At 48.0% G+C, this 27,738-nt stretch overlaps 2 protein-coding genes across 3 annotated transcripts in view; both read left to right on the forward strand.

Annotated features, from left to right (window-relative positions):
• Positions 1–16,926, forward strand: LOC311511354 (uncharacterized protein C11orf52). 2 transcript variants are annotated; one of them, XM_084611882.1, is made up of 4 exons: positions 1–157; positions 10,718–10,758; positions 12,331–12,377; positions 13,195–16,926. In XM_084611882.1, the coding sequence occupies exons 1-4, from the start codon at positions 126–128 to the stop codon at positions 13,444–13,446; spliced, it is 372 nt and encodes a 123-aa protein (XP_084468008.1). In that variant the 5' UTR covers positions 1–125; the 3' UTR covers positions 13,447–16,926. The 2 variants fall into 2 exon arrangements, with proteins under 2 accessions (XP_084468008.1, XP_084468009.1); XM_084611883.1 differs by having other exon boundaries at positions 13,198–16,926.
• A 397-nt stretch (positions 16,927–17,323) lies between these two features.
• Positions 17,324–27,738, forward strand: part of DIXDC1 (DIX domain containing 1) — a 71,749-nt gene continuing 61,334 nt past the window's right edge. Inside the window, exons 1-3 of the mRNA XM_084611750.1 lie at positions 17,324–17,396; positions 20,831–21,006; positions 22,275–22,396. Coding sequence (XP_084467876.1) covers positions 22,340–22,396 — 57 coding nt within the window. The 5' untranslated portion in view covers positions 17,324–17,396; positions 20,831–21,006; positions 22,275–22,339. The remainder of the gene's footprint in view (positions 17,397–20,830; positions 21,007–22,274; positions 22,397–27,738) is intronic.

The raw sequence follows: 27,738 nt of genomic DNA on the forward strand, positions 1-27,738 counted from the left end.
AAACCTGACACTGCCAGACACTCCCTTGGAGCTGCCAGGGGCTGAACAGGGAACCAGGAAATACAAGCTCTGCTCTCCCTGTGACTTCAGAAGAACATTTTCTGCTTCATGGAGGCAGGAGCGACATGGGCAACTCCTGCAGCTGTGCGGGACGCGGGTGAGTCCAGGCTTTGTAGGCGGTGGAGGGATCACACAGGGGAAAAGAGGCGAGGCTGGGGCGGCTGAGGGCGAAAGGTTTGGCTGACTTTGCCAACGGTGTGGAAGAGCGAGTGCGCTGTCCGGCTCTGAGTGCCTGCTCAGGGGCAGGCCTGTGCCACAGGCAGAGTGCGAGCAGTTGCAGAGCGAGCAGTGGGCAGGGGGGCGAATGCCACAGGAGGCCAACAGAGAGGCAAGGTGGGCGAGGTAATGTCGTTTACTGCACCAGCTTCTGCTGGCCAGAGGGGCGCGCTTTCGAGCTGGCACAGGGGAGGGGAGACTCGCGCTCCCTGAATCTGGCACAGGGAGCTGGGGGTCGGGAGGTGCTTGGGTCACTGTCACCTCTCTCCTGCGCTGAGGTTGATTCCTCTCCAGACACAGTTTACAGCGGCCAGGGGCAGGCCTAACTCATGCCTGGCTGCTGCTACTACCCCTCCAGGTCATTCCGGCGGCCGGGAATAGGGCGTAGGCAGGCTCTGGCCACACTCCCTGCTGCAGTGCTGCACCTCCCCAAGCCTCCCTGCACTCAGGGGCCACTCTGCACGGGATGGACGCTCCGGGCAGATTGGTGTTGCCTTTACTCTGGCGGGGCCGGCATAAAGGTACTGCGGATCAGCTCCTCTGAGTCCAGCTTTCTGCATCTCCTACCCCTATCTGCTGCCTGCCGCTCTGTCTCCAAGCTCCAAGCCGCGAGGGTTTTATTTCCAGTCAGGAAATCCAGAAAGTGGCCCTGGGCACATTTGCAGATGTTGTTCCTGCTTGATCCCTCCAGGCTCATGTGGGGCCCAGCCCCGTCCTGCCTACTGAAAAGGCATACGATAAACCGCTGTTTGGTGCCAAGTGGCAATATTTGCTGGCCTGGGTGTGAGTCCATGACAGGGAAAATCTGGCCAAGGTGAAAGGGAATTATGGGAAGCCAAACCTCTGGCTGGGTGGAGTGCGGGGGTGCGGGTGTCATAATATATAAATATATAGTTTTGTTTTTATTTTGTAATATTACATATGTGAAAATATTTGAAAAGTAACGGAGGAGGAGAAGGACTTTGGAGTATTGGTTGATCATAGGATGACTATGAGCTGCCAATGTGAGATGGCTGTGAAAAAAGCTAATGCGGTCTTGGGATGCATCAGGAGAGGTATTTCCAGTAGGGATAAGGAGGTTTTAGTACTGTTATACAAGGCACCGGGGAGACCTCACCTGGAATACTGTGTGCAGTTCTGGTCTCCCATGTTTAAGAAGGATGAATTCAAACTGGAACAGGTACAGAGAAGGGCTACTAGGATGATCCGAGGAATGGAAAACTTGTCTTATGAAAGGAGACTCAAGGAGCTTGGCTTGTTTAGCCTAAGTACAAGAAGGTTGAGGGGAGATAGGATTGCTCTCTATAAATATATCAGAGGGATAAATACCGGAGAGGGGGAGGAATTATTTAAGCTCAGTACCAATGTGGACACAAGAACAAATGGATATAAACTGGCCACCGGGAAGTTTAGACTTGAAATTAGACGAAGGTTTCTAACCATCAGAGGAGTGAAGTTTTGGAATAGCCTTCCAAGGGAAGCAGTGGGGGCAAAAGATCTATCTGGCTTTAAGATTAAACTCAATAAGTTTATGGAGGAGATGGTATGATGGGATAACATGGTTTTGGTAATTAAATATTCATGGTAAATAGGCCTAATGGCCTGTGATGGGGTGGGATCTGAGTTACCCAGGAAAGAATTTTCTGTAGTATCTGGCTGGTGAATCTTGCCCATATGCTCAGGGTTTAGCTGATTGCTATATTAGGGGTCGGGAAGGAATTTTCCTCCAGGGCAGATTGGGAGAGGCCCTGGAGGTTTTTCACCTTCCTCTGTAGCATGGGGCACGGGTTACTTGCTGGAGGATTCTCTGCTCCTTGAAGTCTTTAAACCACGATTTGAGGACTTCAATAGCTCAGACATAGGTGAGAGGTTTTTCGCAGGAGTGGGTGGATGAAATTCTGTGGCCTGCGTTGTGCAGGAGGTCAGACTAGATGATCATAATGGTCCCTTCTGACCTTAGTATCTATGAATCTATGAAATATTTAAAAGACACACAGCATCGCTTATTGACTGGAACTGGGAATCAGGACTCCTGGGTTCATTTCCTGGCTTGGGGAATGGCATGTAGGTTATTGGTTAGAGCATGGTGGGGACTGGGAGTCAGGATGGAATGCAAGAATCTGTACCTGCCTGTGGAGTGGGAGCTAGGGGTAGGCTAGGAATCAGGGCGTGTGACTCTGTTACTTAACATTGCTCAGGTACCCATGGTGGGTGTTGGCTTCTCCCCTTGCCAAGGGCTCATTACAACCCCGCATCTCCATTACAATCTCTCCATCTCCTGCCCTGAGGGTTTCTCCACCATCCTTTGCTATCTGTTAATGTTCGTGAATTGCCTGAAGAATGAAGGGTCATGCTCTGCTGTAGTCCCTCCCAGGTGAACTGGGAGTCTGCAGGGAGGCTAGGGACTCCTGAGGATAAAGAAGATCGTTATCATTGTAATTTCTGTATCCAATTTGCAAATTAATTCCAATTCAGCAGTCTCTCCTTGGAGTCTGTTTTCGAAGTTTTTTTGTTGAAGGATAATCACTTTTAGATCAGAAATCGAGTGACCAGAGAGACTGAAGTGTTTTCCAGCTGGTTTATGAATGTTATAATTCTTGACATCTGATTTGTGTCCATTTATTCTTTTACGTAGAGACTGTCCAGTTTGACCAATGTACATGGCAGAGGGGCATTGCTGGCACATGATGGCATATATCACATTGGTAGATGTGCAGGTGAACGAGCCTCTGATAGTGTGGCTGATGTGATTAGGCCCTATGATGGTGTCCCCTGAATAGATATATGGGCACAGTTGGCAACGGGCTTTGTTGCAAGGATAGGTTCCTGGGTTAGTGGTTCTGTTGTGTGGTGTGTGGTTGCTGGTAAGTATTTGCTTCAGGTTGGGGGGCTATCTGTAGGCAAGGACTGGCCCGTCTCCCAAGATTTGTGAGAGTAATGGGTCGTCCTTCAGGATAGGTTGTAGATCCTTGATAATGCGTTGGAGAGATTTTAGTTGGGGGCTGAAGGTGACGGCTAGTGGCGCTCTGTTATTTTCTTTGTTGGGCCTGTCCTGTAGTAGGTGACTTCTGGGTACTCTTCTGGCTCTGTCAATCTGTTTCTTCACTTCAGCAGGTGGGTATTGTAGTTGTAAGAATGCTTGATAGAGATCTTGTAGGTGTTTGTCTCTGTCTGAGGGGTTGGAGCAAATGCGGTTGTATCGCAGAGCTTGGCTGTAGACAATGGATCGTGTGGTGTGGTCTGGGTGAAAGCTGGAGGCATGTAGGTAGGAATAGTGGTCAGTAGGTTTCCGGTATAGGGTGTTTATGTGACCATCGCTTATTAGCACTGTAGTGTCCAGGAAGTGGATCTCTTGTGTGGACTGGTCCAGGCTGAGGTTGATGGTGGGATGGAAATTGTTGAAATCATGGTGGAATTCCTCAAGAGCTTCTTTGCCATGGGTCCAGATGATGAAGATGTCATCAACAGAGCGCAAGTAGAGTAGGGGCATTAGGGGACGAGAGCTGAGGAAGCGTTGTTCTAAGTCAGCCATAAAAATGTTGGCATACTGTGGGGCCATGCGGGTACCCATAGCAGTGCCGCCGATTTGAAGGTATACATTGTCCCCAAATGTGAAATAGTTATGGGTAAGGACAAAAGTCACAAAGTTCAGCCACCAGGTTTGCTGTGACATTATCGGGGATACTGTTCCTGACGGCTTGTAGTCCATCTTTATGTGGAATGTTGGTGTAGAGGGCTTCTACATCCATAGTGGCCAGGATGGTGTTTTCAGGAAGATCACCGATGGATTGTAGTTTCCTCAGGAAGTCAGTGGTGTCTCGAAGATAGCTGGGAGTGCTGGTAGCGTAGGGCCTGAGGAGGTAGCACCTAGAGCTGCCACCTGAGATCAGGGCTCCATTGTCATAAGCATGGTACACACGTGGTGAGAGATCACTAGCGAGAGCTTTGTGAAAAGTCATTTAAGTTTCCTGAGAATGACAGCAAGCTAGGAATGATCCAGGGAACAAAGGGTCCCAAGTTTCCTTCCTGCTTCAGTTTTATGTTGGTGCCTTTTGGTCTGTCCTAAGCTGATGCCACCCTCTCATTGGTAAGGTCCTTGTGTGGTGGAGAGTGCTCTGGCTTAAAGACTCCTGGAAGCCGTGATCTGTCTTTTGCCCTCTGCTACCATGCGTGCGTGACCTGTGAATTAAGAGCAAACATCTACCTTAAAGGCTGCATCAGGGAGAAAGAAGTAGAGAAGTGCTTTCCTCCTGAGAGTCTACAAAGAATGGGTTTCAGAGTAACAGCCGTGTTAGTCTGTATTCGCAAAAAGAAAAGGAGTACTTGTGGCACCTTAGAGACGAACCAATTTATTTGAGCATAAGCTTTCGTGAGCTACAGCTCACTTCATCGGATGCGATGAAGTGAGCTGTAGCTCACGAAAGCTTATGCTCAAATAAATTGGTTCGTCTCTAAGGTGCCACAAGTACTCCTTTTCTTTTTACAAAGAATGGGGGGAAAGACACAGCAAAGGGGAGACCTCCAGTTCCACATTCCGACCGGTCACACCCTGCATGGCTGGTTTGAAGTGGCTGCTAACTGCAGCGGTAAGCTAGGTAACAGGGGCTTGACTCGCGGGTCTGCAGAGGAAAGAGAGCAGGAAAAGAATGGGCTCCATATAATCTCTGCAGCAGTGGGTCAGATGTGGCTTTGACTTAACTGCCAAATAATATTACCTAGCTTTTCTATAGCACTTTTCATCAGTGGCTCTCAAAGCTCTGCACAATCTTTAATGTAGTTATCCTCACTGCACTGCTGGAAGCAGGGAAATATTATTGTACTTGTCTTCATTTTTATAGATAGGAAAAGTGACTTTGGCAAGGCTCACCCAGGAAGTCTGTAGCAGAGCAGGGAATTGAACACAGGCTCTCCCAAGGCCTAGGTTAGTGCTCTAATTATTGTGGACAATCCTGCCTGTCATCCAAGAAGAAGTGTGTTTTTATTGCAAGTTATCTGGCTGTAAAAAAGCCTCCACACACCGTTTTTGCCCTGCTAACCATCAGTATCACTTTCTTTGACATTTAAGTATCTTATTTTAGTTTTGCTATTTCAGAGTGTGTAAATTGCTGTTATTCCTATATATTATGTGCCTGGGCAGCACCCTAGGTGCCTCAGCAGAGAGCAGGGCTTTTTAAATAAAGGCTGAGGTTTTCAAAGGGACCTAAGGGAGTTAGGCACCCAACGCATTTGAAAATCCTATCCTAAATCGTTATTATTAACACAGACAACCTTGGGAATGGAGAATAGGTGGCAAGAAATTCAAATGGTTTCTGGAGTCTAAGAAATCATTTTTAAAAAGAACCATTAGGGCAAAAATATTAATTGAAAAAAAAAGTTTTACCTAACATCTGGACACATCTGGGGAGTGTTTCCACTGGGACTGTGTCCCCGCCTAGGCCAGTGACTCTCAATCTTTTCAGTCTGCTATACCCCTTTCAGGAGTTTGATTTGTCTTGCATATCCCCATGTTTCACTTAAAAACTAACTTGCTTACAAAATCAGACATAAAAAAACAAAAGTGTCACAGCACACTATTACTGACAAATTCCTGACTTTCTTTTTACCATATTATTATAAAATAAATCAATTGGAATATAAATATTATACTTACATTTCAGTGTATCATATATAAAGTAGAATAAACAAGTCATTGTCTGTATGGAATTTTAGTTCGTACTGACTTCGCCAGTGCTTTTTCTGTAGCCTGTTGTCAAATAGGCAATTATCTAGAGGAGTTGATATACCCCCTGGAAGACCTCTGCGTACCCCACGGGGTACATGTACCCCTGGTTGAAGCACTGCCCTAGGCCACATACTCCTTAATTTCTCATTGAAGGAAGGAAACATTCAGCATCATATTATTCTCTGCAAACAAGGATGTGCAGATCCTCTTGAACGTTGCTATTTTCTCAAGATCTGTTAAATGCAATGAATAGGGAAAAAAGGGAATATTGGAGTCATAAGGTGTTTGAGCCTGTGATGGGGCAGTGGGGGCATCACACAACAGAGAGAGAGTTGATCGGTGGGGTGTGTGATGGGCAGTAGGTGGAGATGTGTGATGGGTTTTAGGATGGGGGGGCTGTAGAAGCAGATTTGTGTGTGAGTGAGACGGGGTACAGCGCAGAAGTCTGTGTGAGGTACTGAAGCAGGTCTGTGCCTGTGTGATGGGGTGTAGGATCCTGGTTGTTGACGGGGTGGGGTGTAGGAGCAGGTGTGTATCCTTGGGGTGGGGGATGTAGGTGTGTGTGCATGCAGGGGGTGCAGGCCCAGATGGGCATGTGACGGAGTATGATTTGGGCTGAACATTTATGGTCTCATTTTGAATAGAGATGTGGAGAGCTGTGCCCTGTTCTTGCCTCCCTTGCCTTGTCCATTCTAATTACAGCAGATCTGAGGTGGGGAGATGGTGTCCCTGGGATTAGCCTGCAGACATCCTCAGAATAACACCAGGCTGCAGACTGGCTGGTAAACTCCATCCACAAAGGAAGGCGAGCAGAACAGGTGAAAGCAGCTTGGAAAGTTGATCCTGAGCCCTGCATCTCAGGGAACTGGCCAGGGACTCTGCTGATTATATTTAAAGTTGAGCTATTTTAATTCCACTGCATGACCTTCCTGCACACTGCAAAGGATCAACCGACTCCAGAGCCCAGGAGCTGGGCAGGGCACCTCATAAGAGTCAGTGAACTGGAGCTGCTCCCCTTTTGGGAGGGCATGGGGAGCTGACAGGGCGGTGAAGGAAACATTTCAAAACCCAACAGTGTTGCTCAGAGCAGCAGCCCTTTTCCACAGGTTAAACTCCAGCCTTGTCTTGGAGGGAGCTCGGCATCTTCTTGTTTGTGCTAACAGCATCTTCAGTGAGCTCAGCACAGCTCTTGCCACAAGGTTCAGCCACTGCTGTGCTGGTCACATACCCGGGGCCTGGCCGGAGGAGGGGGATGAACTGGAGTGCAACAGTGACAGCAGCAGGGCTAGGTATTAATAATAATAACCCATCTTGTTTCCATAGTGCCTTTCAGCCCACACGGCGCCTGAGCTGTTTGCAGACGATGGGTCAAACTCAGCCCCAGTGTCACTGAGTGCAACCCCACTGATTTCAGTGGGAACTGCCTTTCGTCTGCCTTCACTGATTTTGCCTCCCTGTGCCCCAGCAGAAAGATGGTTAATCACTACTGCCCATTATTAAAACCTCTTAGTGCGTAACCCCCTTCCTTCCTTCATATGGTTGTTACAGAACCAAAGGCCATTAATGTCCTTCCATCCCCGGATCTTTAAAGCTGGAAAGCACAGAGCTCCTTCAGGTACTGCACTGCCCCTGGGCATGGCTGCAGTGGGTAATGCAAACACTGTGGGGCACACAAAGCCATCTGCTCCTTGGATACTCTCCAGTGATTCTCTCCCTTTCCCTTAAAAGTGCTAACTCCATGTTTCCAGCCCCAGCCCCTGTGTTGCAGCAGAGACACCGCCCAGCTCTGGGAGCCTCCAAGGTCTAGCACGCTGGACATAGTCCAGGGCTGGATGTACGTGCTAGCATGTTACTAGCCATATAAGGATTGGCACCTGCTTTCCTCTGGTCCTTCTAGCTTTATGGAATGATAACATTTGCTTCATGCATCTGGCTCAGACTGTGACACATATCTGCACAGAGAGACAGAGTGTGCTCCTGGGGCCATATTCAGACCCAGTGAAACTCTGCTAAAGTCAGTCATGTTCCACTAGGGATGAATTTGGCCCTTGTTCATTGCACTACTGGGATGTCTTTCTCTCTGGTATGGGGGAGTGAGGGCAGGATTTGTCTCAGCGTCTGTGGAGCGCACAGCTTTGTTTGCTCTGGTTCTGTTTAGTCCAAAGACTTGCAGAAAGGGGGAAATTACCTGGGATCCTTCAGAAGTGTATGTTCCATAGGCGCCTGTTTCTTGAATCAGGGAGGAGCTGCAATCAGGTTTGGAGCCGTCAGGGCAGCAAACTAGCCCCTGGCCCCAGGAGAAAAGGTTTTGTGACAATCCTAGAGTATCCTCAGCACTCAGAGCCTTTGATCTCATAGCAGTTCAATCAAAACGGTTCTCGCTCATTCTTGGGGGTATACTGGACTGTCCAAGTAGCAGTGGGAGGTGGGTACGTGTTTGAGGGTATCTGTAGGGTACAGATGATGTGGCACCAGGCTCCACCAAAGATCTCTCCCCCCACAAAGGCAGAACGCAGGTTTGAGGTGCACAAATTTCCCCCTGGGGCCAATCGGTCCCACTGTGTCTATACTCTGAAGTCCTGCTGTGGGGCAGTGAACAAGGCCCTTGGCTAGACCCTGCTTCTCTCGGTGTGACTGCTGTGTCTCTCCCCAGCTGCTAGGGCTTCCTGTGGAAAGCAGGGTGTACGCACAGCAGGTCGCGGAGCTGTTAAGTCTGGAAGGGTGCCCAGCAGGCCCTGGCATTTCTAACCCTTCCACAAAAATGGAGTTGTTAGACTCAGGTATCTTAGCAACTGGGACTCCTTGTCATTCTCCTCTCTTTGTTTCTCTTGCTGCAGCTCTCAACAGTGTTACCATGGTACCATTACAGCTCATAAAGGTATTACCACAGCACAGTGTCGCTCCAAGTCACAGTGGCATCCCCACAGTATTGCCCCATCTCTGGGCCGTGTTGCCGTGGCATCAGGCCTGCTCTGGGCCATATCATTGTGATGTCTCCTAAGCTCTGGGCTGTGTTGCTATGGTGTCATTATGGCTTTGGGCTGTGTTGCCCCAGTGTCACCCCATCTCTGGGCTGTGTTGCTGCAGTCTTGCTGTGCCGTTGTGGTGTCACTAAGGTGTTACTTAAGAGTTTGGGCTCTTTTCTGTAGCATGTAGTTGTATTTTTTAAATAGCAGAACCTAATCAGGGTCTCCTGCTCCTCCGGCCAGTCAGGAACCAGCTTCTCCACACAAGTAGAGATGTTATGATCTCATAGAATCACAGAATATCAGGGTTGGAAGGGACCTCAGGAGGTCAGGAAGGGGGCACAGCCCAGTGAGTTCTCTGCAGAAGCTCCTTTCTGAGTGGCTGTCATTGCAAATGAGACTTCGTCTGCCATTCCATTTGGGCCACCCACAGATGGCACGTCTTTGCACGTTAGGGGTGATAGTCCCATAGATCTGTTTGTGTTATACCTATCCTAACAAGAGACAATTCCTGGCCCTTGGAAATGGGGAGAGAGTGCAGCAAAGGCAGAGATGGCTGGTCACACAGGCAAACTATGGAGCTAGGTGTTTGGCTTGACGTGTTAGTCACCATCAGTGCTTTAGTTCAGTTCCGTGGATCTGTGTGGATTAGACAGTTGTGAGGCTCAAAACTTGCCTCCCTGTTCTGTGCGGGGACAGAGAGTCAGGTGGCAGAGGGACGATACACAAGAGTGACCAGCACTTACCCTTGACACGTGCACCCAAAAATCTCAGATCTACATCTGGCGTCCCCTGGAGGAGCCCCTCTTTACCCAGGACACAGGGACAGTGGGAGTCCGTGTCATCACTTCATGCAGGCATTTCCCATCCAGGGAAAGGTGCTTCTCCAAGGTTTTATGGTGGGGCACAACCCATTGAGTTCCTGCACCTCCTGGAGAACCTCAAGCCCATCAGTTAGTGGGAGATGTGTGCACAGAATCCAAGGGACCATTGTGTTCACATTGACCACTGCAGGCATCGCAGGATATCCAAAGTATAATTCCCTGAGTCAGGAGAACTGGCAGAGATGCCTCATCAGAACCACTCTCAGGAGAGCTGGGGTCATATCCTCATTAGATCACAATAGAGAAGGAATTTGGTGGGTCTCAAACAACCTAAGGGAACACTAGGAAGCAGAATTCATTTAGCTTTACAGACTTGGCCCTTTTTGAAATCCTTCTGTCTTGCAGGGTGAATTCCACTGAGTACCATTAAGTTTCTGTAAAAAACATAACTTCTTCTGTACAGGGAAGTAAGGGTCAAGACTAAAACTCGAGAACTCCAGTCTGGGCTTCTCCCATGGCTGCCTCAGGTGAGCAATTCTGAACAGGAGTCCTATAATGAAAGGGCTGTCTCAGACCCTGCAGTCTTGTGGGTAATTTCAGTAACACTTTCCACTGGACAGCTCCTAGGGAATTGCAACTGGGAGAGTCTTGCTTGGGCTCAATGGCTCTTAGGGCTTGTCTACACAACTAGTTAGTGTGCAACAAGCTGGAGTAGCCTGCTGCATGCTAAGTGGCCATGTGGACCCTGCTGCTGAGCACTGAAAGTTCCCTAATGCCCATTGACTTACTTCCAGGGAGCTTTCAAGTTTCTTTCACGTTGTTCCCAAACGCAGTGTCTGGGCGACGTGTGTGTTTGTACATGTGCATGCAATGACAATAGGAGAGACTCAGGCCTTGCAGTGTTAACATGCCTCTCTTTCTGATTTCAGGAGATGTCCTTCACCTTTTAAAAGAAAAAAAGAAAAGCACGGTAAGGGTTTGTGAAACATCTGTGGAGAACAGTGACAGAGTCCCACAGGTTTGTGGCTTCCACTCAGAACAGCTACAAATCTGGATTCTCATCCAAACTCCAGAGGCCCCATCCCTTCCAATGGTCTGTATGCCAAGTTTCCCTCCCTATGAAGCTGTGCTGAGACTGGACACAAGCCAACACTGAGACCTGCAGGAACCACCTGATCAGTGGAACACAAGTTGAATAGAATTTGTTGCCAAAACAGAGAGGAAATTTCCTTGCCTGATGCACCCTCCTAAAGCAGGGAAGTGTATGTGCTATGGGGTTGGCACATGGGGGGAATGGGCATATGAGGAAGGAGAATGACCAGGGGACAGACAGAAGTGCCAAACTCTGGCCTTGGGGCAGCAGAGTTCCCATAGCCCCTGAAAGATACATTTTCTCCTGTTTTTTTTTTTACTTCAGCGGGCCTCTGGAGTTGCGACCTGTTGTGGTGCCTAAACTGGCAACATGGCAAACACAAGGAAAGTCTGACAAACACCAAGAATAAAACATAATGCCCAGTGCAGCTAAGAAACCTTTGAAAGCCAGGCAGGGCATGATCCTGCCCCATTGACATCAATGGGAGCTTTACCATTGACTTCAATGGGTGCAGAATTCAGTCCCCAATGCACTGTTATTCCTTATTATCACTGTTTCTCGTAGACAGAGTTAATGTACTTTCTAACAGGATGCACACCTGAACAAAGTTCTCAAGGGAGAGGGTGTGTCCATGCTAGTGTAGATACCATACCAAAGGGGTGTGTGTGTTATAAATATGATTCAAAGAGAGACACAGCTTTTGGGTTTGGGAATTTGTTATTGTGCCTTTTGGTAAATAGCCACATTTGTGCTAAATTACCCACGAAACAATTCCAACTGGACCATGACAGCACAGTGTTAGGGCTGTGTGAAGCTGGTCATAAAGGATTTGTGTGTTCCTCCTAGTCTTTCGTCTGAAGTGCCTTAGGAATGTTGTAGAATTTTGTGAGGGAGCTTCTGAAAATTCTAAATATGTTTTCAATGGCTAAATCTCATGCCAAAAAGGACTTAAATGGCTGTCTTGCTGCAAACTAAAGGGTGTGTGAGCGCCCTCAGCTGGCTGTGCAGGCACCTGCAGCTTAGCACTCCTCTAGAGCTGCGAACATCAGCTAGGAGCACAGAGAAATAAACAAACCAACAGACCTAGAACCAACCCCTGCAAAACACGTTTGCCGAACAGTGAAGGACAAAATGGGTACAGACAAACAGTGGATCTGAGATGCTCAGAGGGCCTGACGCTGTCTGTGGTATGTACCTCCTACTAGGTCCTGCGTGGTCCACAGCATGTTGTCCTCTCTGGAAAGCTCATTTTCCAAAAAGAACAGACCTGGGCTTTCTTGTGTGAGGCATGCTCCAAAGACATGATTCAGTGGGGACTTCAACGGGGCTGGAAATTTGAAAAGGCCCCGTGGGGAGAGCCTGTGTGCTGACACCATTGCTATGATATGCATAAGAGGGAGCAAGATCCAGCAGTTAAATCACCCTGATTTTCCGGTGTTTCTTTTGCAGGCACTAGGGCAAAACAGATGAGCCAACAGCACCAGGATGACAGGAAGGTAAATGGCCCCTAAAGACATTTTCCTGAACAGACAAGTTGAAAATACAGTATTCAGCCTCTTAGGGTACATCTGCATTGGAACTGGGACAGCAAGCGTAGACTCACACAAGCTAGTTTTGATTGAGCTAGTTTAATAACAATAGCCACGTAGCGTCAGTGGCACAAGCTAGCCGCTCAAATACATACCTAGGATCCCGGGAAAGACTGTACTTGGGCGTCTGCACTTCTTTTTAACAAGCTAGCTCAATCGAAGCCAGCATGGGTCTGCCTGCACCTGCTGCAGTTGTGCTTCCTGATTGCTGTCTAGACACACCCTTACTTCCTGGGCTAGTGGGGCTGGGAGAGCTTTGGGAGCAGCATGCTCAACCCCGAGGGTAGTGCTCATGGCCAGGCTGGCAGGGACTGAGAATAGTTTGGAGACAGCATGTTCCGGTCTATGGGGAGCTGGCATCGCCTTTTGGCTGACGCGAGGTGCGATAAGTTTCAGAGTAGCAGCCGTGTTAGTCTGTATTCACAAAAAGAAAAGGAGGACTTGTGGCACCTTAGAGACTAACCAATTTATTTGAGCATAAGCTTTCGTGAGCTACAGCTCACTTCATCGGATGCATGAAGCATTCATCAGATGATGCATCCGATGAAGTGAGCTGTAACTCACGAAAGCTTATGCTCAAATAAATTGGTTAGTCTCTAAGGTGCCACAAGTACTCCTTTTCTTCTAGGTGCGATAAGGCAGTGGTGTCCAGCCTTCCTGTGAGCCCATAGTGTGGGATGGGGGGAAAGAATGGGGAGCTGATTCTCTAGTAATCTTTTTCCAGAAGGACCTAGAGGCCGCTCACATGTACGATGAAGTTGTGGAGTTTCCAGTCTATGCTACTGTGAACAAGCCCAGGAATATGAAGCGTGATGACAGCGTGCACTATGCAGATATCCAGGTGTTCACCAGGGCCCGGGAGCGCTCAGCCGAAGAGGTAAAGAACCTGCAAATTCAGAATGCGACAGAGTATGCCACCCTTAACTTCCCCCATCCCAGACTGAAATATGACAGCAGAAATGGAACCCTGGTGTAAGAGGTGCAGCAGCGTCCTCCAGCAAAAGTGTTTCACAGACCGAGATGCTGTAGATTCAAGCCTGCACCATGGACATACGGGTCTCTACCTGAGAATGTGCAGAGAAGCTGGATCCTCCAGTTGCATTTGGTTTTGAAGGACTCTAATATTTGTCATAACTGAATAAAACTTTTCACTGGGTTTTGCTGAGAAAATCCAATTTACCCCTTTAGAAACATCAGGGATGTTTCTGAGGATGGCAGGATGTCTCCTAGATGGTAAAGCTGCTCCCTGTCTAATGAAACCGTAGCCCAGTGCCATGGGGAGGTGGTTCATGTCATGGAAGGAGGATTAGCCCAGCACCATTATAGAGGCAGATCTGGAAACCCAGAACAAAGGATTAGATAAGTTAGAACAAGTGAAATGTTTGTCACTGGATTTTGTTTCAACATTAAGAAAACCCTGCAGCTGTTACAGAAAATGACAGGTGGGTGATACTGTGAGGAAATTGCCTGAACCATGTCACTCTATGCATGCCTCAAACACTAGCCCTTACACTTGGCATGCTTCAGACACTAACCCCGTACCATTTCCCCAATGAAGCAGTTTGTTCCCACCATGCACAGTGCTCTGCAATGCTAAAAGCCAGAATGCAGGGTCTAGACATGGCTATAAAGCGGCCCTTTCAGCAGTAGGACAGTTATAGATGTGGATCCTTGAAAGAGAATGAGAAGCTCTTAGCCATGATCTGAAATGAAAGCAACTAAAATTTACAAATTAACTTTTGAACAATAATTTAAAATCCTCTGCTAACACTTAAGGGCAGGTCACCAAGTCCTCAGACATGCTGGCAGTTTGCATGTAATGGGATTGGGGATGAATCATAGCCAACCTCAGATAGGGTTTAGGACCCTTTCTTCTTCTTCCTTCCTGTGTCATGGTAGCACACGGCGTCATAATCTCCCGTAGTACAGGGCTCATGCTATACACCCCCTCACCAATACACATTTGAGATTTTGTTTATAGATTAATAATATTGATTATTAATAATGTGGTTTAGCAACAATCCAGTGGGTTCCTGTATCCCTCCATGGCAGGGGTTAAACTATGGGCTGAATTTCCAACATTGTCACCTAAACTGGTTTCCAAACTTAAACCAGCACTTTACACTGTTAAATGAAACTTTGGGGCACCTACGTGCTCATCTGAGTGGCTCAATGCAGGATTTGGGACATGCTGGTCAAATACCAGTGTTTGAAAATGGGGAGTTTCATAAATTTTATAATCAAATTGCATTTTGCCGACAACAACTTGTCTTTATTAACTAAAGACCTGAGTGTGATCAGTATGAGTTACTGTTCACTCAACAAAGAAAAGAGGTACTAATATCTGTGTGTTACCATGGAGATATTTTTGGGACCAGTCTTGCAATCTTTTCGCCAAAATGGCTTTTGCTCACCTATGAAGTCCCACTGACTTCAGTGGGGGTGCTATTGCTATAGTCAGGTTTGCAGGAGAAAGCCCTATATTACTGTGAGGGCTAGTTCTTCTGAGTCCCTCCTAAAGCTCCAAGGATTCTCCCTTTTCTCCCCCAGATCCCCTCACTCTCCAGGCCCTGCATGATAACCCATCCTTCTGACCAAGGAGGAATGGATGGGCTTTGGACAGCGTGACTGTGTGGCACTGGGCACTCCCTCGTTACAAGGGAGTGGCTGAGTGCTTTGCCCCTGCTGGCCCAGTATTCAAGGGTAGAACTGGGGTCTGAAACCCAGATCTTGTGCATGCTAGACTGTGGGAGTAGCAAGCAACGGCAGCTTTTCATAGAATCACCAATATTAGAACTAGAAAAAGCCAATAGTTCACCATTATCTAATCCAACCCCCCTCAGCCAGTGCAGGATGAAATAAGTTTATTATATAGGTTTTATATAAACCTTATTAAATATAGATTGTCACTTACTGGGGAGCCTTCCTTTACAGCCATAACCTCCTTGGTAGAGTAACACAAGGCACAGGGCACTGCCCATCTGCCCGTCTGCTAATGGCAGAAATGGGTGGTCTCTTTTGACACCATGCACCCTTGGTGCTAAGTCCACCTAAAGCTAGTGGATAGACATGCAGAATGCTGGCAGCTGGATGGTTTGTCATTTAGTGGTGAAACTGGGCATGTACCTGCATCTCCAGCCAAAAATTAATGGGGCTCATTTGAGAACAAATTATGCTCTAGTTCTGAGTGAAGCAACCAGCTGCCGTGAAATGTGGTGCAAAGAATCTGTTTCTGATCTGAAGTTCTCTTCCCTGGAATGCAGAGCTGGGAATGGGAAACCGAACCTCACAAATAGAGCATAGGACAAATAATAAGGGCCAGATTCTGGTTTCAGTTACACTGGGGGAAATCCACAAGTCAATAGAGTTGGTCCAGATTGTAGTTGGTGTAAATAAGAACAGAGTCTGGCCCTAAGGAACTTGTTTTCTGGTCATGTCAGTTGATTCTATTGATCTGTGGATTAATTGAACCTCTGGCTCTTTTGTATTCTCTATTAGTGTCTGTTGCTGTTACCACTGTCTTTTAATGAGCTCTTCAACGCTTGGACTGGTATTTTATCTCAGATTTCCTGGGGAATTCTAGCTTTCATGCTTAGCTGGTACTCCATGTTGTTTCTAGAGGTACAGTGTATTTTAGAGATAATCAAATGCGCTGCATAGAAACAGAAATAATACAGTAATTTTGCCTGTTTAACAGGCCTCGAATAGATAAAATGTGAAAGTACATGTTTTGAAATGATTTCTCTGAACAACTTGTTTTTGCACTGAATGTTAACAGATTTTACAAACATCTTCTGTTTTCTGGGCTTGTTCAGCTTGAGTTAAATGAGTGTGAAATCAAATGTTCCTTTAATGTTTGAGGCTTAATTGTACTTTTAACTAATGAAATTGCACTTTTTAAATGGTCATTATGGTGATATGCGCCTCGTTCCTGTACTTATGCACGACACATATATAAAGCTACTCACATGCATACCTGGCAGATACAGGTTCATCAGTGCCATCAGGTATGAAAAGGAGATTTCTGACACTTTGTTATAAAAATAAATACTGTGTGAAGGAAAATTATTCTTGTTTACTTTCAGAAAATGTGAAGCCAATACTCATTTACAGTGAAATCTGTTTGTATGCTGAATCACTCTTATTTAGAAATGCTGGTCTATATAATAAACATACAATAACATGATTTACTAAAACACTAAAACAACATTTCTAAAATGTTGTCTTTAGGCACATTAAACAAACTATCTCTGTAGCACAGCAAGAGAATTTCTGCCCAATATCTGACTGAATTAAGTGTGATGTTATTAATTGCTGAGTTTGGGTCAGAAATGGCTAAGGAAGAATTTGTACAATCCCCCTCTGCCTTGCTGTCTGGCTCTGAGGCAAGACTCCTGGGTATCAGAAGCAGGGACTGCTGATTTTACAATTGGAAAATAAATATTTTTATAGCTAAGCTGGAAGTTGTGTTGTTGCTGGATCCTTGCCATTTGGGATGAGACATTTCTGTCACCCTGATACCCCAGCACCACCACCTGTATCCTCCCCAGATAAGCCCCAGCGGGGCTGCGGCAGGTGCCCAGAGCAGTGGCCCCCCGGTATTCAGTCCCCCCAGCCTCTCCTTCGGGGGAACCTGGATCCCCCCTGCCCTCCATCCTCTCCCCTAGGAAACCTTGCCCACCCCAGGACCCTGCCCCCCAAGGGATCCCGCCCGCCAGAGCTGGGGGCCCTGCCCTGCGCTCCCGCTCAGCACCGCCAGGGGGAGGTCGCGCCCGGCTCTCAGCCCGGGCGGGGGGAGCCGGCGAGGGCTCGGGGGCGGGGCGGCCCCGGCGGCGGCCTCCCGGCACCGCCCCCCGGTCTCCATGGCAGCGGGGACGCGCTGCCGGCGCCGGGAGCTGCGGGGCCTGGGCCGGGCCCGGGCTGCAGGTACGGGCCGGGCTCGGCCGGGGGCGGGGGGCGAAACAGGAGCCCGCGGGGCCCGGCCGGCGACCGGCTGCGGCGGCCCCAAAGGGCAGAGACCCCAGTGACCCCGCACCCCAGTTACCCCCCCGCGACCCCCCAGTGACCCCCCCAGCGACTTCCTGTGAGCCCACCCCCGTACCCCCAGTGACCCCCAATAGCCCCCAGCCCCCACATACACCCCCAGTGACCCCCCCAGCGACTTCCTGTGAGCCCACCCCCCACCCCCCGTACCCCCAGTGACCCCCAATAGCCCCCAGCCCCCACATACACCCCCAGTGACCCCCCCAGCGACTTCCTGTGAGCCCACCCCCCACCCCCGTACCCCCAGTGACCCCCAATAGCCCCCAGCCCCCACATACACCCCCAATGACCCCCCCAGCGACTTCCTGTGAGCCCACCCCCCACCCACTGTACCCCCAGTGACCCCCAATACCCCCAGCCCCCACATACACCCCCAGTGACCCCCCCAGCGACTTCCTGTGAGCCCACCCCCCACCCCCCGTACCCCCAGTGACCCCCAATAGCCCCCAGCCCCCACATACACCCCCAATGACCCCCCCAGCGACTTCCTGTGAGCCCACCCCCCACCCACTGTACCCCAGTGACCCCCAATAGCCCCCAGCTCCCACATACACCCCCAGTGACCCCCCCAGCGACTTCCTGTGAGCCCACCCCCCACCCACTGTACCCCCAGTGACCCCCAATAGCCCCCAGCCCCCACATACACCCCCAGTGACCCCCCCAGCGACTTCCTGTGAGCCCACCCCCCACCCCCCGTACCCCCAGTGACCCCCAATAGCCCCCAGCCCCCACATACACCCCCAATGACCCCCCCAGCGACTTCCTGTGAGCCCACCCCCCACCCACTGTACCCCCAGTGACCCCCAATAGCCCCCAGCCCCCACATACACCCCCAGTGACCCCCCCAGCGACTTCCTGTGAGCCCACCCCCCACCCACTGTACCCCCAGTGACCCCCAATAGCCCCCAGCCCCCACATACACCCCCAGTGACCCCCCCAGCGACTTCCTGTGAGCCCACCCCCCACCCACTGTACCCCAGTGACCCCCAATAGCCCCCAGCCCCCACATACACCCCCAGTGACCCCCCCAGCGACTTCCTGTGAGCCCACCCCCCACCCACTGTACCCCCAGTGACCCCCAATAGCCCCCAGCTCCCACATACACCCCCAGTGACCCCCCCAGCGACTTCCTGTGAGCCCACCCCCCACCCACTGTACCTCCTGTGACCCCCAATAGCCCCCAGCCCCCACATACACCCCCAGTGACCCCCCCCAGTGACTTCCTGTGAGCCCCCCCACTGTACCCCCAGTGACCCCCAATAGCCCCCAGCCCCCACATACACCCCCAGTGACCCCCCAGCGACTTCCTGTGAGCTCATCCCCACTCACCCCACCCACTGTACCCCCAGTGACCCCCCCAATAGCCCCCAGCCCCCACATACACCACCAGTGACCTCCCAGCGACTTCCTGTGAGCCCACCCCCCTCACCCCACCCACTGTACCCCCAGTGACCCCCAATAGCCCTCAGCCCCCACATACACCCCCAGGGACCCCCCAGCGACTTCCTGTGAGCCCACCCCCCCGTACCCCAGTGACCCCCCAATAGCCCCCAGCCACCACATACACTCCCAGTGACCCCCCAGCGACTTCCTGTGAGCCCACCCCCCTGTACCCCCAGTGACCCCCCAGCAACTTCCTGTGAGCTCATCCCCACTCACCCTAGCCCCCCACCCACTATACCCCCAGGGACCCTCCAGAGACTTCCTGCGATCTCATCCCCACTCACTCCAGCCCCCACCCACTATACCCCCAGTTTACCACCAGTGATCCCACTAGACCCTTTGACCCCACAGCCCCCACTCTCCAGCTCCCCCCCGGTGACTCCCAACCTTGTACCGGACATAACCAATGACACCCCAATCCCCCATACACCCAAGTAACCTCCCCAGCCCTCCACCATACTCCCAGTGATCTCCCCATCCCCTGCCCCTCCTGCTACGCACCCAGTGACCTCTGCACCACACACTAAGTATATAGTGACCATCCCAACTCTTTTGCACTGTCCAATACACACCCAGTGACACCCCAACTACCCACTGTACACCTAGTGTCCTCCCATCTCCATCTTCCCCATACACACGCAGTGACACTTCCATTTCCTGCCATACACCCAGTGATCTCCCATCCCCATTCCTCCTGATACACCCAGTGACACCCCAACTCCCCAGTGACCCTACATAGTTACACTCCCATTCTCCCAATAGACAGTGACACCCCTATCACACAACCAGGAACACCCCTCTCCTCCCACTACAAATTGGTACACCACTCTACCACATACACAAACACACACGCCCCCTTGCACACCCAGTGACATCCCCATACCACCACCTACAGTGGGATACGCCTAGTGTCCCATCACTCACCCAGTGTCACTCCTTACCACACACTCCACACGCACACCCAGTGACAGCTGACCCTATATCCAGGAACACCTTCCAGCATGCATACTGCCAGTGACACCATCCCATCCTCCACCACACATCCATATGACACACTCAGTGACACCCCTCTACCTTTCACACCCAGTGATACTTATCCCCCACCACACACCCAGTGTCATCCCCATCCCCTCACCATGTGTCCAAGGACATTTCCCTGTGCCCCAGATCACTGGGGAGATGATACCCCAGGGACAACAATATCTGCAACCCTCAGGGACATTCTCCTCCATAGCTCTGAATAATACTTCCCCAGTGAGGCCACCTGTACCTTCATTGTGGTCTAATTATGGATGGGGTGTTCCCCACCTCTCCTCCTTTCTGCTATGCAGGCTAAGCCTGAACCTTTGCAGCTTCTCCTCATACCTGGAGAGAGTCCAGCGAAGGGCAACAAAAATGATTAGGGGTCTAGAACACATGACTTATGAGGAGGGGCTGAGGGAGCTGGGATTGTTTAGCCTGCAGAAGAGAAGAATGAGGGGGATTTGATAGCTGCTTTCAACTACCTGAAAGGGGGTTCCAAAGAGGATGGCTCTAGACTGTTCTCAATGGTAGCAGATGACAGAACGAGGAGTAATGGTCTCAAGTTGCAGTGGGGGAGGTTTAGATTGGATATTAGGAAAAACTTTTTCACTAAGAGGGTGGTGAAACACTGGAATGCATTACCTAGGGAGGTGGTAGAATCTCCTTCCTTAGAGGTTTTTAAGGTCAGGCTTGACAAAGCCCTGGCTGGGATGATTTAACTGGGAATTGGTCCTGCTTCGAGCAGGGGGTTGGACTAGATGACCTTCAGGGGTCCCTTCCAACCCTGATATTCTATGATTCTATGACCTCCAACCTCTCACCGACCTCCTTTTCTGTCCTTGGACTTTCAGTCTCAGCCCTGTCTGCCTCAAAGGAGGCAACTCATATTCATCGTGATGTTATTGCCATCGAATTTGCTGTCATGAATCACGCGCCACAGTGGCAAGTGCGTTTGGAATGTTATTCCCCTGGAGGCCTGGGAGAAACCAAAGGGAAGGAAAGCAGGAGGTTTTAAAAAGTACCATAGGTATGTCAGCACATAGATGCTCTGTGGTGATGGGTGCTGGTGATGGGTGGGATTGGTAGGTTTCCTTGACCCAAAAGCCCCGGACAATGTGTATTTTGAACTGTGTTTTAAGAAGTAAAGAGGGTATCATAATTAAAGGAAGGAAACTATGGGCTGCTCTGCACTTAAAATTTAAGTTGATATAGCTATGTCACTCATGGGGTGTGAAAAATCCATACCCCTGAGTGCCGTAGCTATGCCAGCCTCACCCCCCTGTAGACTCAGCTAAGTTGACAGAAGAATGTGGCCTAGCTACTATCGCTTGGGGAGATGGTGTTCCTACAGTGATGGAAAAAACCCTTCCAATGGTGTGGGTCACATCTACGCTACAGAGTTATCTTGGCGTAGCTACAGTGCCATAATTGTGCCGGTATAGTCCTCGTAGTGTAGACATACCTGCCTAAACAAATGAAAATGTAAGCTGAATATCAGGAAACATTCCTTAACAGGCAGTGGAATAGTTTCCTAAAAGAAGTGACCCATTGCTTGGGTCATTTATAACTAGATCAGACAATGCCGTGGAGAATAGACTATAGGGAGTGGTACTGCTTTGGCTCCCACAGTCAGACTTCCTTCTGCTTGGCATATATAGCTCCTACTGAAGTTGGATGGCATTTCCTGCATGCACATGAAGGCTAAACGATCCTTTGTGAAATCTATATAGTATGAGCCAGTGTGACCAGTAGTCTCTATGTTACACATGTTTCGGAAGCATTCAATTCACTATATATACTTTACAAATGGTGGACAGAATACAAACCCAATATGTTCCAAGCTCAAGCAGCACCCTCACCTATGAGGGAAATTTCCTTCACTCTGGTCCCACAAAAACTTGCTGTTAACTCACTGTTTATTTCTGTAAATCACTGACACTAGAAGTACTAAGTACTGAAGCTGAAGTGTTGAAACCTGTATATTTGGAAGTACTGAGGCTTCAGAGTATAATTAAAGGCCTTATAGCAGTCACAGTGCATGGGTGCTTTAATTATTCTAGACAATTCTGGAAGGACCCACCACTTGCAGGATACATATTCATAAATGCTTTGGTTTTGCCTGTGAGGCAGACAGTTTGTTAGTTTTCCATTACCTGAGTCCCTAGCCCCTCGCAGGTGTTTGCTGCAGGGGATGGGAGGAGTGGGTTGCTTTCCCCTGAAAGTATTAGAGGTAGAATTTTTTTTCCTAAAAAGTTTGTTTTCCATGTGTTCAACGCATTTCCTTCTTCACCTCAGGTTTCCAAGGGGAGAATCTTCTGGTCCATTCCAACGTGTTTTGATCTAGCTTCGTGGAGGCTGACATGGGAACTCCTATGGACGTGGTGCCTAGCAGTGCAACTCAGCATGCTGAGCCTTCGGTAAATTTCCAATACTCTTTATTTTGCCCAGGAGAAAACCTCTCTGTTGGATGCCAGGGCAGCTAATGAATGTAATGATGGGGCACTACAGGGCTGTATGTAATATGGTAGGGGCTATGATAGCCTCAGATACTTTCAGCATCAGATTCACTTGCCTTCATTTCTCCTTTTATGACAGTTTCAAGAATACCTCTGACTTTGTTTTGTTTAATTTTATTAAATATGGAGGGAGTGTGATCTAGCAGTGAGAGCAAGGGCACTAGAAGTCAGAAGGTTTGGGTTCTCTTTCTGTTTCTGCCACTGACTCATTGTATACAATTCTGGTCACCCATAGTACAGAAAGATGAATTTAAATTGGAGCAGGTGAAGAGAAGGGCTACTTCTGTGATCAAGAGAATGGATGGCCTCTCTTACGACAGGAAACTGAAAGAACTTGGCTTGTTTAGCTTAGCAAAATAAGGCTGAGTGGGGATATAATTACTCTCTATAAATGCATTATGGGGGTAAATACCAGGGGAGGGTGAGGAGCTATTTATGCTAAAGGACAATGTTGGCAAACAAACAAATGGCTATAAATTGGCCATGAACAAATTCAGGAAATTGGAAGGTTTCTAACCCTCAGTGGGGTGAAGTTCTGAACGGCCTCCCAATAGGAGTTGTGTGGGCAAGCAACTAAATTAGTTCTAAGAGAGAGCTGGACAAATTTAAGAGTATGATTGTCTGATGGGGTTGCTTATGATGGTACGGGGTGGGGCTCAGTAGCCCTAGGGCTCATTCCCGGTTTATGTCTTATGTTCCTAAAAGCTCATGCTTCAGGGCTTCAGCTAGACACCTGCAGGGGTCTGGAAAGGATTTTTTCTTCAGTGTAGCCTGTGGTTTTTTTTATTTCCTTCTTCTGAAACATCAGGGATGGCCATTGCTAGAGATGGCATATTGGGCAGGGAGGGCCAGGGATCTGAGATGGAGCCAAGTATTGTCTCACTGGTGCTCCTTGGTCCTTCCAGTGATACTTCTCTACCTCCCAAGGGTAGACACGAGGAATAATTAATTAATGTTTGTTCAGTGCTTTGAAATCTTTGTTTGCAGTATAGTTGTAGCCGTATGTTCCCAGGATATCAGAGAGACCAAGTGGGTGAGGTAATATCTTTTACTGGACCAACTTCTGTTGGTGAAAGAGACAAACTTTTGAGTTACATGGAGCTGAAGAAGAGCTCTGTCCAGTTTGAAACTTGTTGCTTTCATCATCAGTGGTTGGTCCAATAAAGGATATTACCTCACCTACCTTGTCTCTCTTTGAAATCTTTGGACAGACAGGGCAATGGAAGGACAAAGTGTTTGTAATTATTATTATTACATTTTAATTGTTAAATTAGAGTAATCACATCTCAAATAGAGGAAATCCAGAAGCAAGACCATGGGATTTAACAATTGTACTTTTCATGCTTGTGACAACGGGTATGGAAGCACAAGGGTTATATTTCAGAGTAACAGCCGTGTTAGTCTGTATTCGCAAAAAGAAAAGGAGTACTTGTGGCACCTTAGAGACTAACCAATTTATTTGAGCATGAGCTTTCGTGAGCTACAGCTCACTTCATCGGATGCATGCCGTGGAAACTCCACGTGCCACAAGTACTCCTTTTCTTTTTAAGGGTTATATTGGAACTGGCCAGCAGAGGTCACTGTAACCAACAAATCTCTAACATCCTACATGTCTGCTCTGAAGGTCATTGGAGAGACAGGGTGGGTGAGGTAATATCTTTTATTGGACCAACTTCTGTTAGTGAAAGAGACAAGCTTTCATGCTACACAGATCTCTTCTTCAGGTCTGGGAAAGGTACTCAGAGTCTCACAGCTAAATACAAGATTGTTTAGCATAAGTAGTTGGTACGTATTCTACGGGACCATTGAAGATGAAGTGGTCTGTTAACACTCTTGCAGTCATAGGACAAAAAAGGGGGCTAGGTGCGTTACAGATTGTTTTTATAGGTTTGTACTGCATCTAGACCATTGTGCTAGGTGCAGTACAAACCTATATGAAGATGCAGTTCTTACCCCCAAGAGGTTTACAGTCTGAAAGGACAGTGACCCACAAAGTGTAGGATCAGGGAGATACCATCACAGATACAGTATTTTTAATATGCACTTATATCTCCCCTGTTTAAATTATGATTGTAAACAGATAAAGGGCCAAGTATCCTCCATTGCCTCTCAGTTCAGCCATCATCATTTGGTTGATTTTTTCTTTCTGGCATTCAGATTGTCACAATTCTGTAGTTTCGGGGTCAGAGTCCCAGTGAAGAAGCAAGTGATTGACAGTAAAACCAGTTTACAGAATGGAAACCACAGATGGCTTCATCTCTGATTCCCGACAACCATAAAAGAACATCCTGCACTTTGGTCTATCAGTTTTCTAGACTGGAGGGGGCTGTTTTATTCCTCTTCTAGACACTCCCTCCTCCCTGCACATCTGGTACCAGGCAGAAGGTCTATAATCTTTATGATCTTTTCAAGCCAATATACTGTTTTACAGGTTGATTCAACAGGGTAGACAGATGAGAGCTCATCGCCCAGATGGTCTGTAATATCTGGAAGCGTACTGAGTAAGCTCAGGGCCAGCCCAGTCTCTCCACAGTTCTCTCAAAGTGCATCTGAACAGAATCCTCTGTCTTGTTCAGGGATGGCCACATAATGAGAGGACTAAAAGGGACCTCTTCAGTTTTATGGGCAACACCTCTGGCTTCAGGTTCCTTGGATCATGCCAGGAAAATGCCCAATTTGGCTTACACATTCCTGGGGGGGGGTGGAGTGGAGAGATGCTTGTCAGGCTTAATAGCTATTTGGTTTAGTAACAAAATGCCATTTCCCCAGACTGCACTGGACTCTGCTTTGCCTGCAAGACATAGCCACCCCATGAACAGCAAGGCCTGTCCCTCCCATTCAGTGATTCTGCCACAAGTCTCTAAGGTGCCACAAGTACTCCTTTTCTTTTTGCGAATACAGACTAACACGGCTGTTACTCTGAAATCTGCCACAAGGCTTTCCAAAGGAAGTACAGGGACTCTTCTGTTGGTCAGTGTGTGAAAACAACTGCTCAATCCATGAGGCTATCAACTGTGTGAAACACCCAATCTGTTAACCGTGTCATCTGTCTCCAATTGGAGTGAACTTTGTGTGTTGCAGTGTGCTGTGCAATGTGTTCCATGCATGGCATGATGTGCCCTGTCAGTGTTGGTACACACTCCAGGGTGCCCTGGAAGGTGTACCATGCACAGTATGCTGTATGTATTAGGGCCAGGCCAGTGCCTACCCCTTATTTCAGGCCCCGGTTGTTATATTTTTCAAGGTGCTGGTGCCATATAGAGCCCACACTGAGACCTGGGATTGTTGTTTATACTCTAGATTTTTTTATAGTCACACCTACTTCAGGAGAAAGTGAATCTGCATCCCAGACAAGCCAGAATAGTCTCTGCCATGATCTCATTTATGGCTTCTGTAGCTGAATGAAAGGTTACAAACTGTCTGTAATAATTTAACAGCAGAGTTAACTCCTCAAAGCAGCTGGCAGCATCTCAATTTGTTTCCCAAATGTTTTCCAGTCTCTGGACTCTGGGGTGAAAGCGCTAATAAAGGTGCTTCATCATTACCTAATATTAATACAGAAAGCTACACACTAAGTTGTCCTTGGGACTATGACAAATGGAAAATTCTTCTCAGTGAATTTGGTTTGGCATTATTTGAACAATATATTTTACAGATTAAATACTGTTGGGTGCCCCACATTTCCAAGCTGTTCAAGAAGATCATCTCTCTCTGTTTCATCATTTTAAAAAAAAAATCTGGAGCTGGGGGCTGCCTGCCTTTCCTGTAGCTGAAAAATATCTCTGGACTGTAGGAATTATGAGCAGATCATATTTAATCTGCTATAAAACTCATAAACCAAACTGTAAAAAAATCAAAGACCACTTGAGACATCTGTCACCTTTATGTGCAGATGAGTGCTTTGCACTTGCATGCATTTGATTTTGCTTAACTACATTTCTGTCTCGTTTTTTGTCTTAAACTCAATTGATGCAGAGAGATGACCATAATATTCTCACTTGTTAATGCTCAGATATCTGCTACAAATATGTATTTACTATATAGCACTTTTTGCATTAAAAAGTATATCATAAATAGGGCCTAATTTTGAGATTAATAGCTGAGAGTTTGATTATAATGTCTTTTGCAAAAGCTGAGGACATTATTTCTCAGCTGAGATCATGTTTCTATCCCAGGAGGACCTTTTATCTAGCTCTTGCTTGAAAACCTAAAGGCCCAATCTATGTTATTTATTAAAAATAGTGATTGAATCTTAACTGCATTCACTCTGTTGGCCATTTTGTGTTCCAAAAGCAGGAAGGACCAAGGATGCATGAGGGACGTGTTTGAGTGCACATAAGTAATGTTCCCAGCCCTCATGATTTTATTGTGGGTCATACAATAGTTGTCATTTATCTTTAAGCCCCAGCCCTTGCAATCATATGATTACACAAGAACCTCAGCTTTTATTAAATAGTTTAAAAAAATGTAAATTTTGAGCCATTGTGGTTGGAGAAAAGCTTGAACACATTGATAACCAGAAGGCAAATAAAAATAACCTAAAATGTATTATTTTTTTAAATCATATGATTGTTAAGCCACTCTCATGATTTTTGGGGCCCAACTCATTTTTGAAAGCTTGGGGTTGGCAATGTTGGTGGATGACCTGTAGCCTGAGTTTCTGAATTTTTGCAGGCAATAATGCATACTCTTTGGTCCCATGATTTTGTTCCACCCAGCTGTATTAGAGAGATCACTAGCAAAGCATAATATATCTGTGCATTGATAACCACTCCAAAGCCTTCTGCTTTTTTATATTTGGGCAGGAAACAGTAGTGTGTATTACATTTATTGTCTTGCTCCCAAATGCATGGCCAAAACCATATGATGAAATCCTAAGGAGCAGCTTGAGTTTCACTGGGCAGTTCTGGGATTGCTGCATATCTTTGCAGAAAGAGCCTGGATCTGCTAATCTTCTGACCACACTGTAAGACTCTTCATTTTTTTTCTGGGCATTTGACAAGGGGGTGGGCTGTAGTTTGATAAGTGGCTCATTAATCACCCACCAACCCTGTAATGCTTGTCAGGCAATGGGTGAAAGTAGAAAGGCCAGACTTTGCAGGAGCAACCCATTGTTTTATGGACCTAGCTAGAGATCCATCTAGGTGGCACTCATTCAGGAGGCTACATCCTTTTTGATATGTGCCCCTTGACAATGGTGATGGGTTGAAGTCTGATGGATTGGCTAGAGTTACGCTGTAATT

The sequence above is a fragment of the Lepidochelys olivacea genome (assembly GCF_965140295.1).
Source record: "Lepidochelys olivacea isolate rLepOli2 genome assembly, chromosome: 22".
NCBI lineage: Eukaryota > Metazoa > Chordata > Testudines > Cheloniidae > Lepidochelys > Lepidochelys olivacea.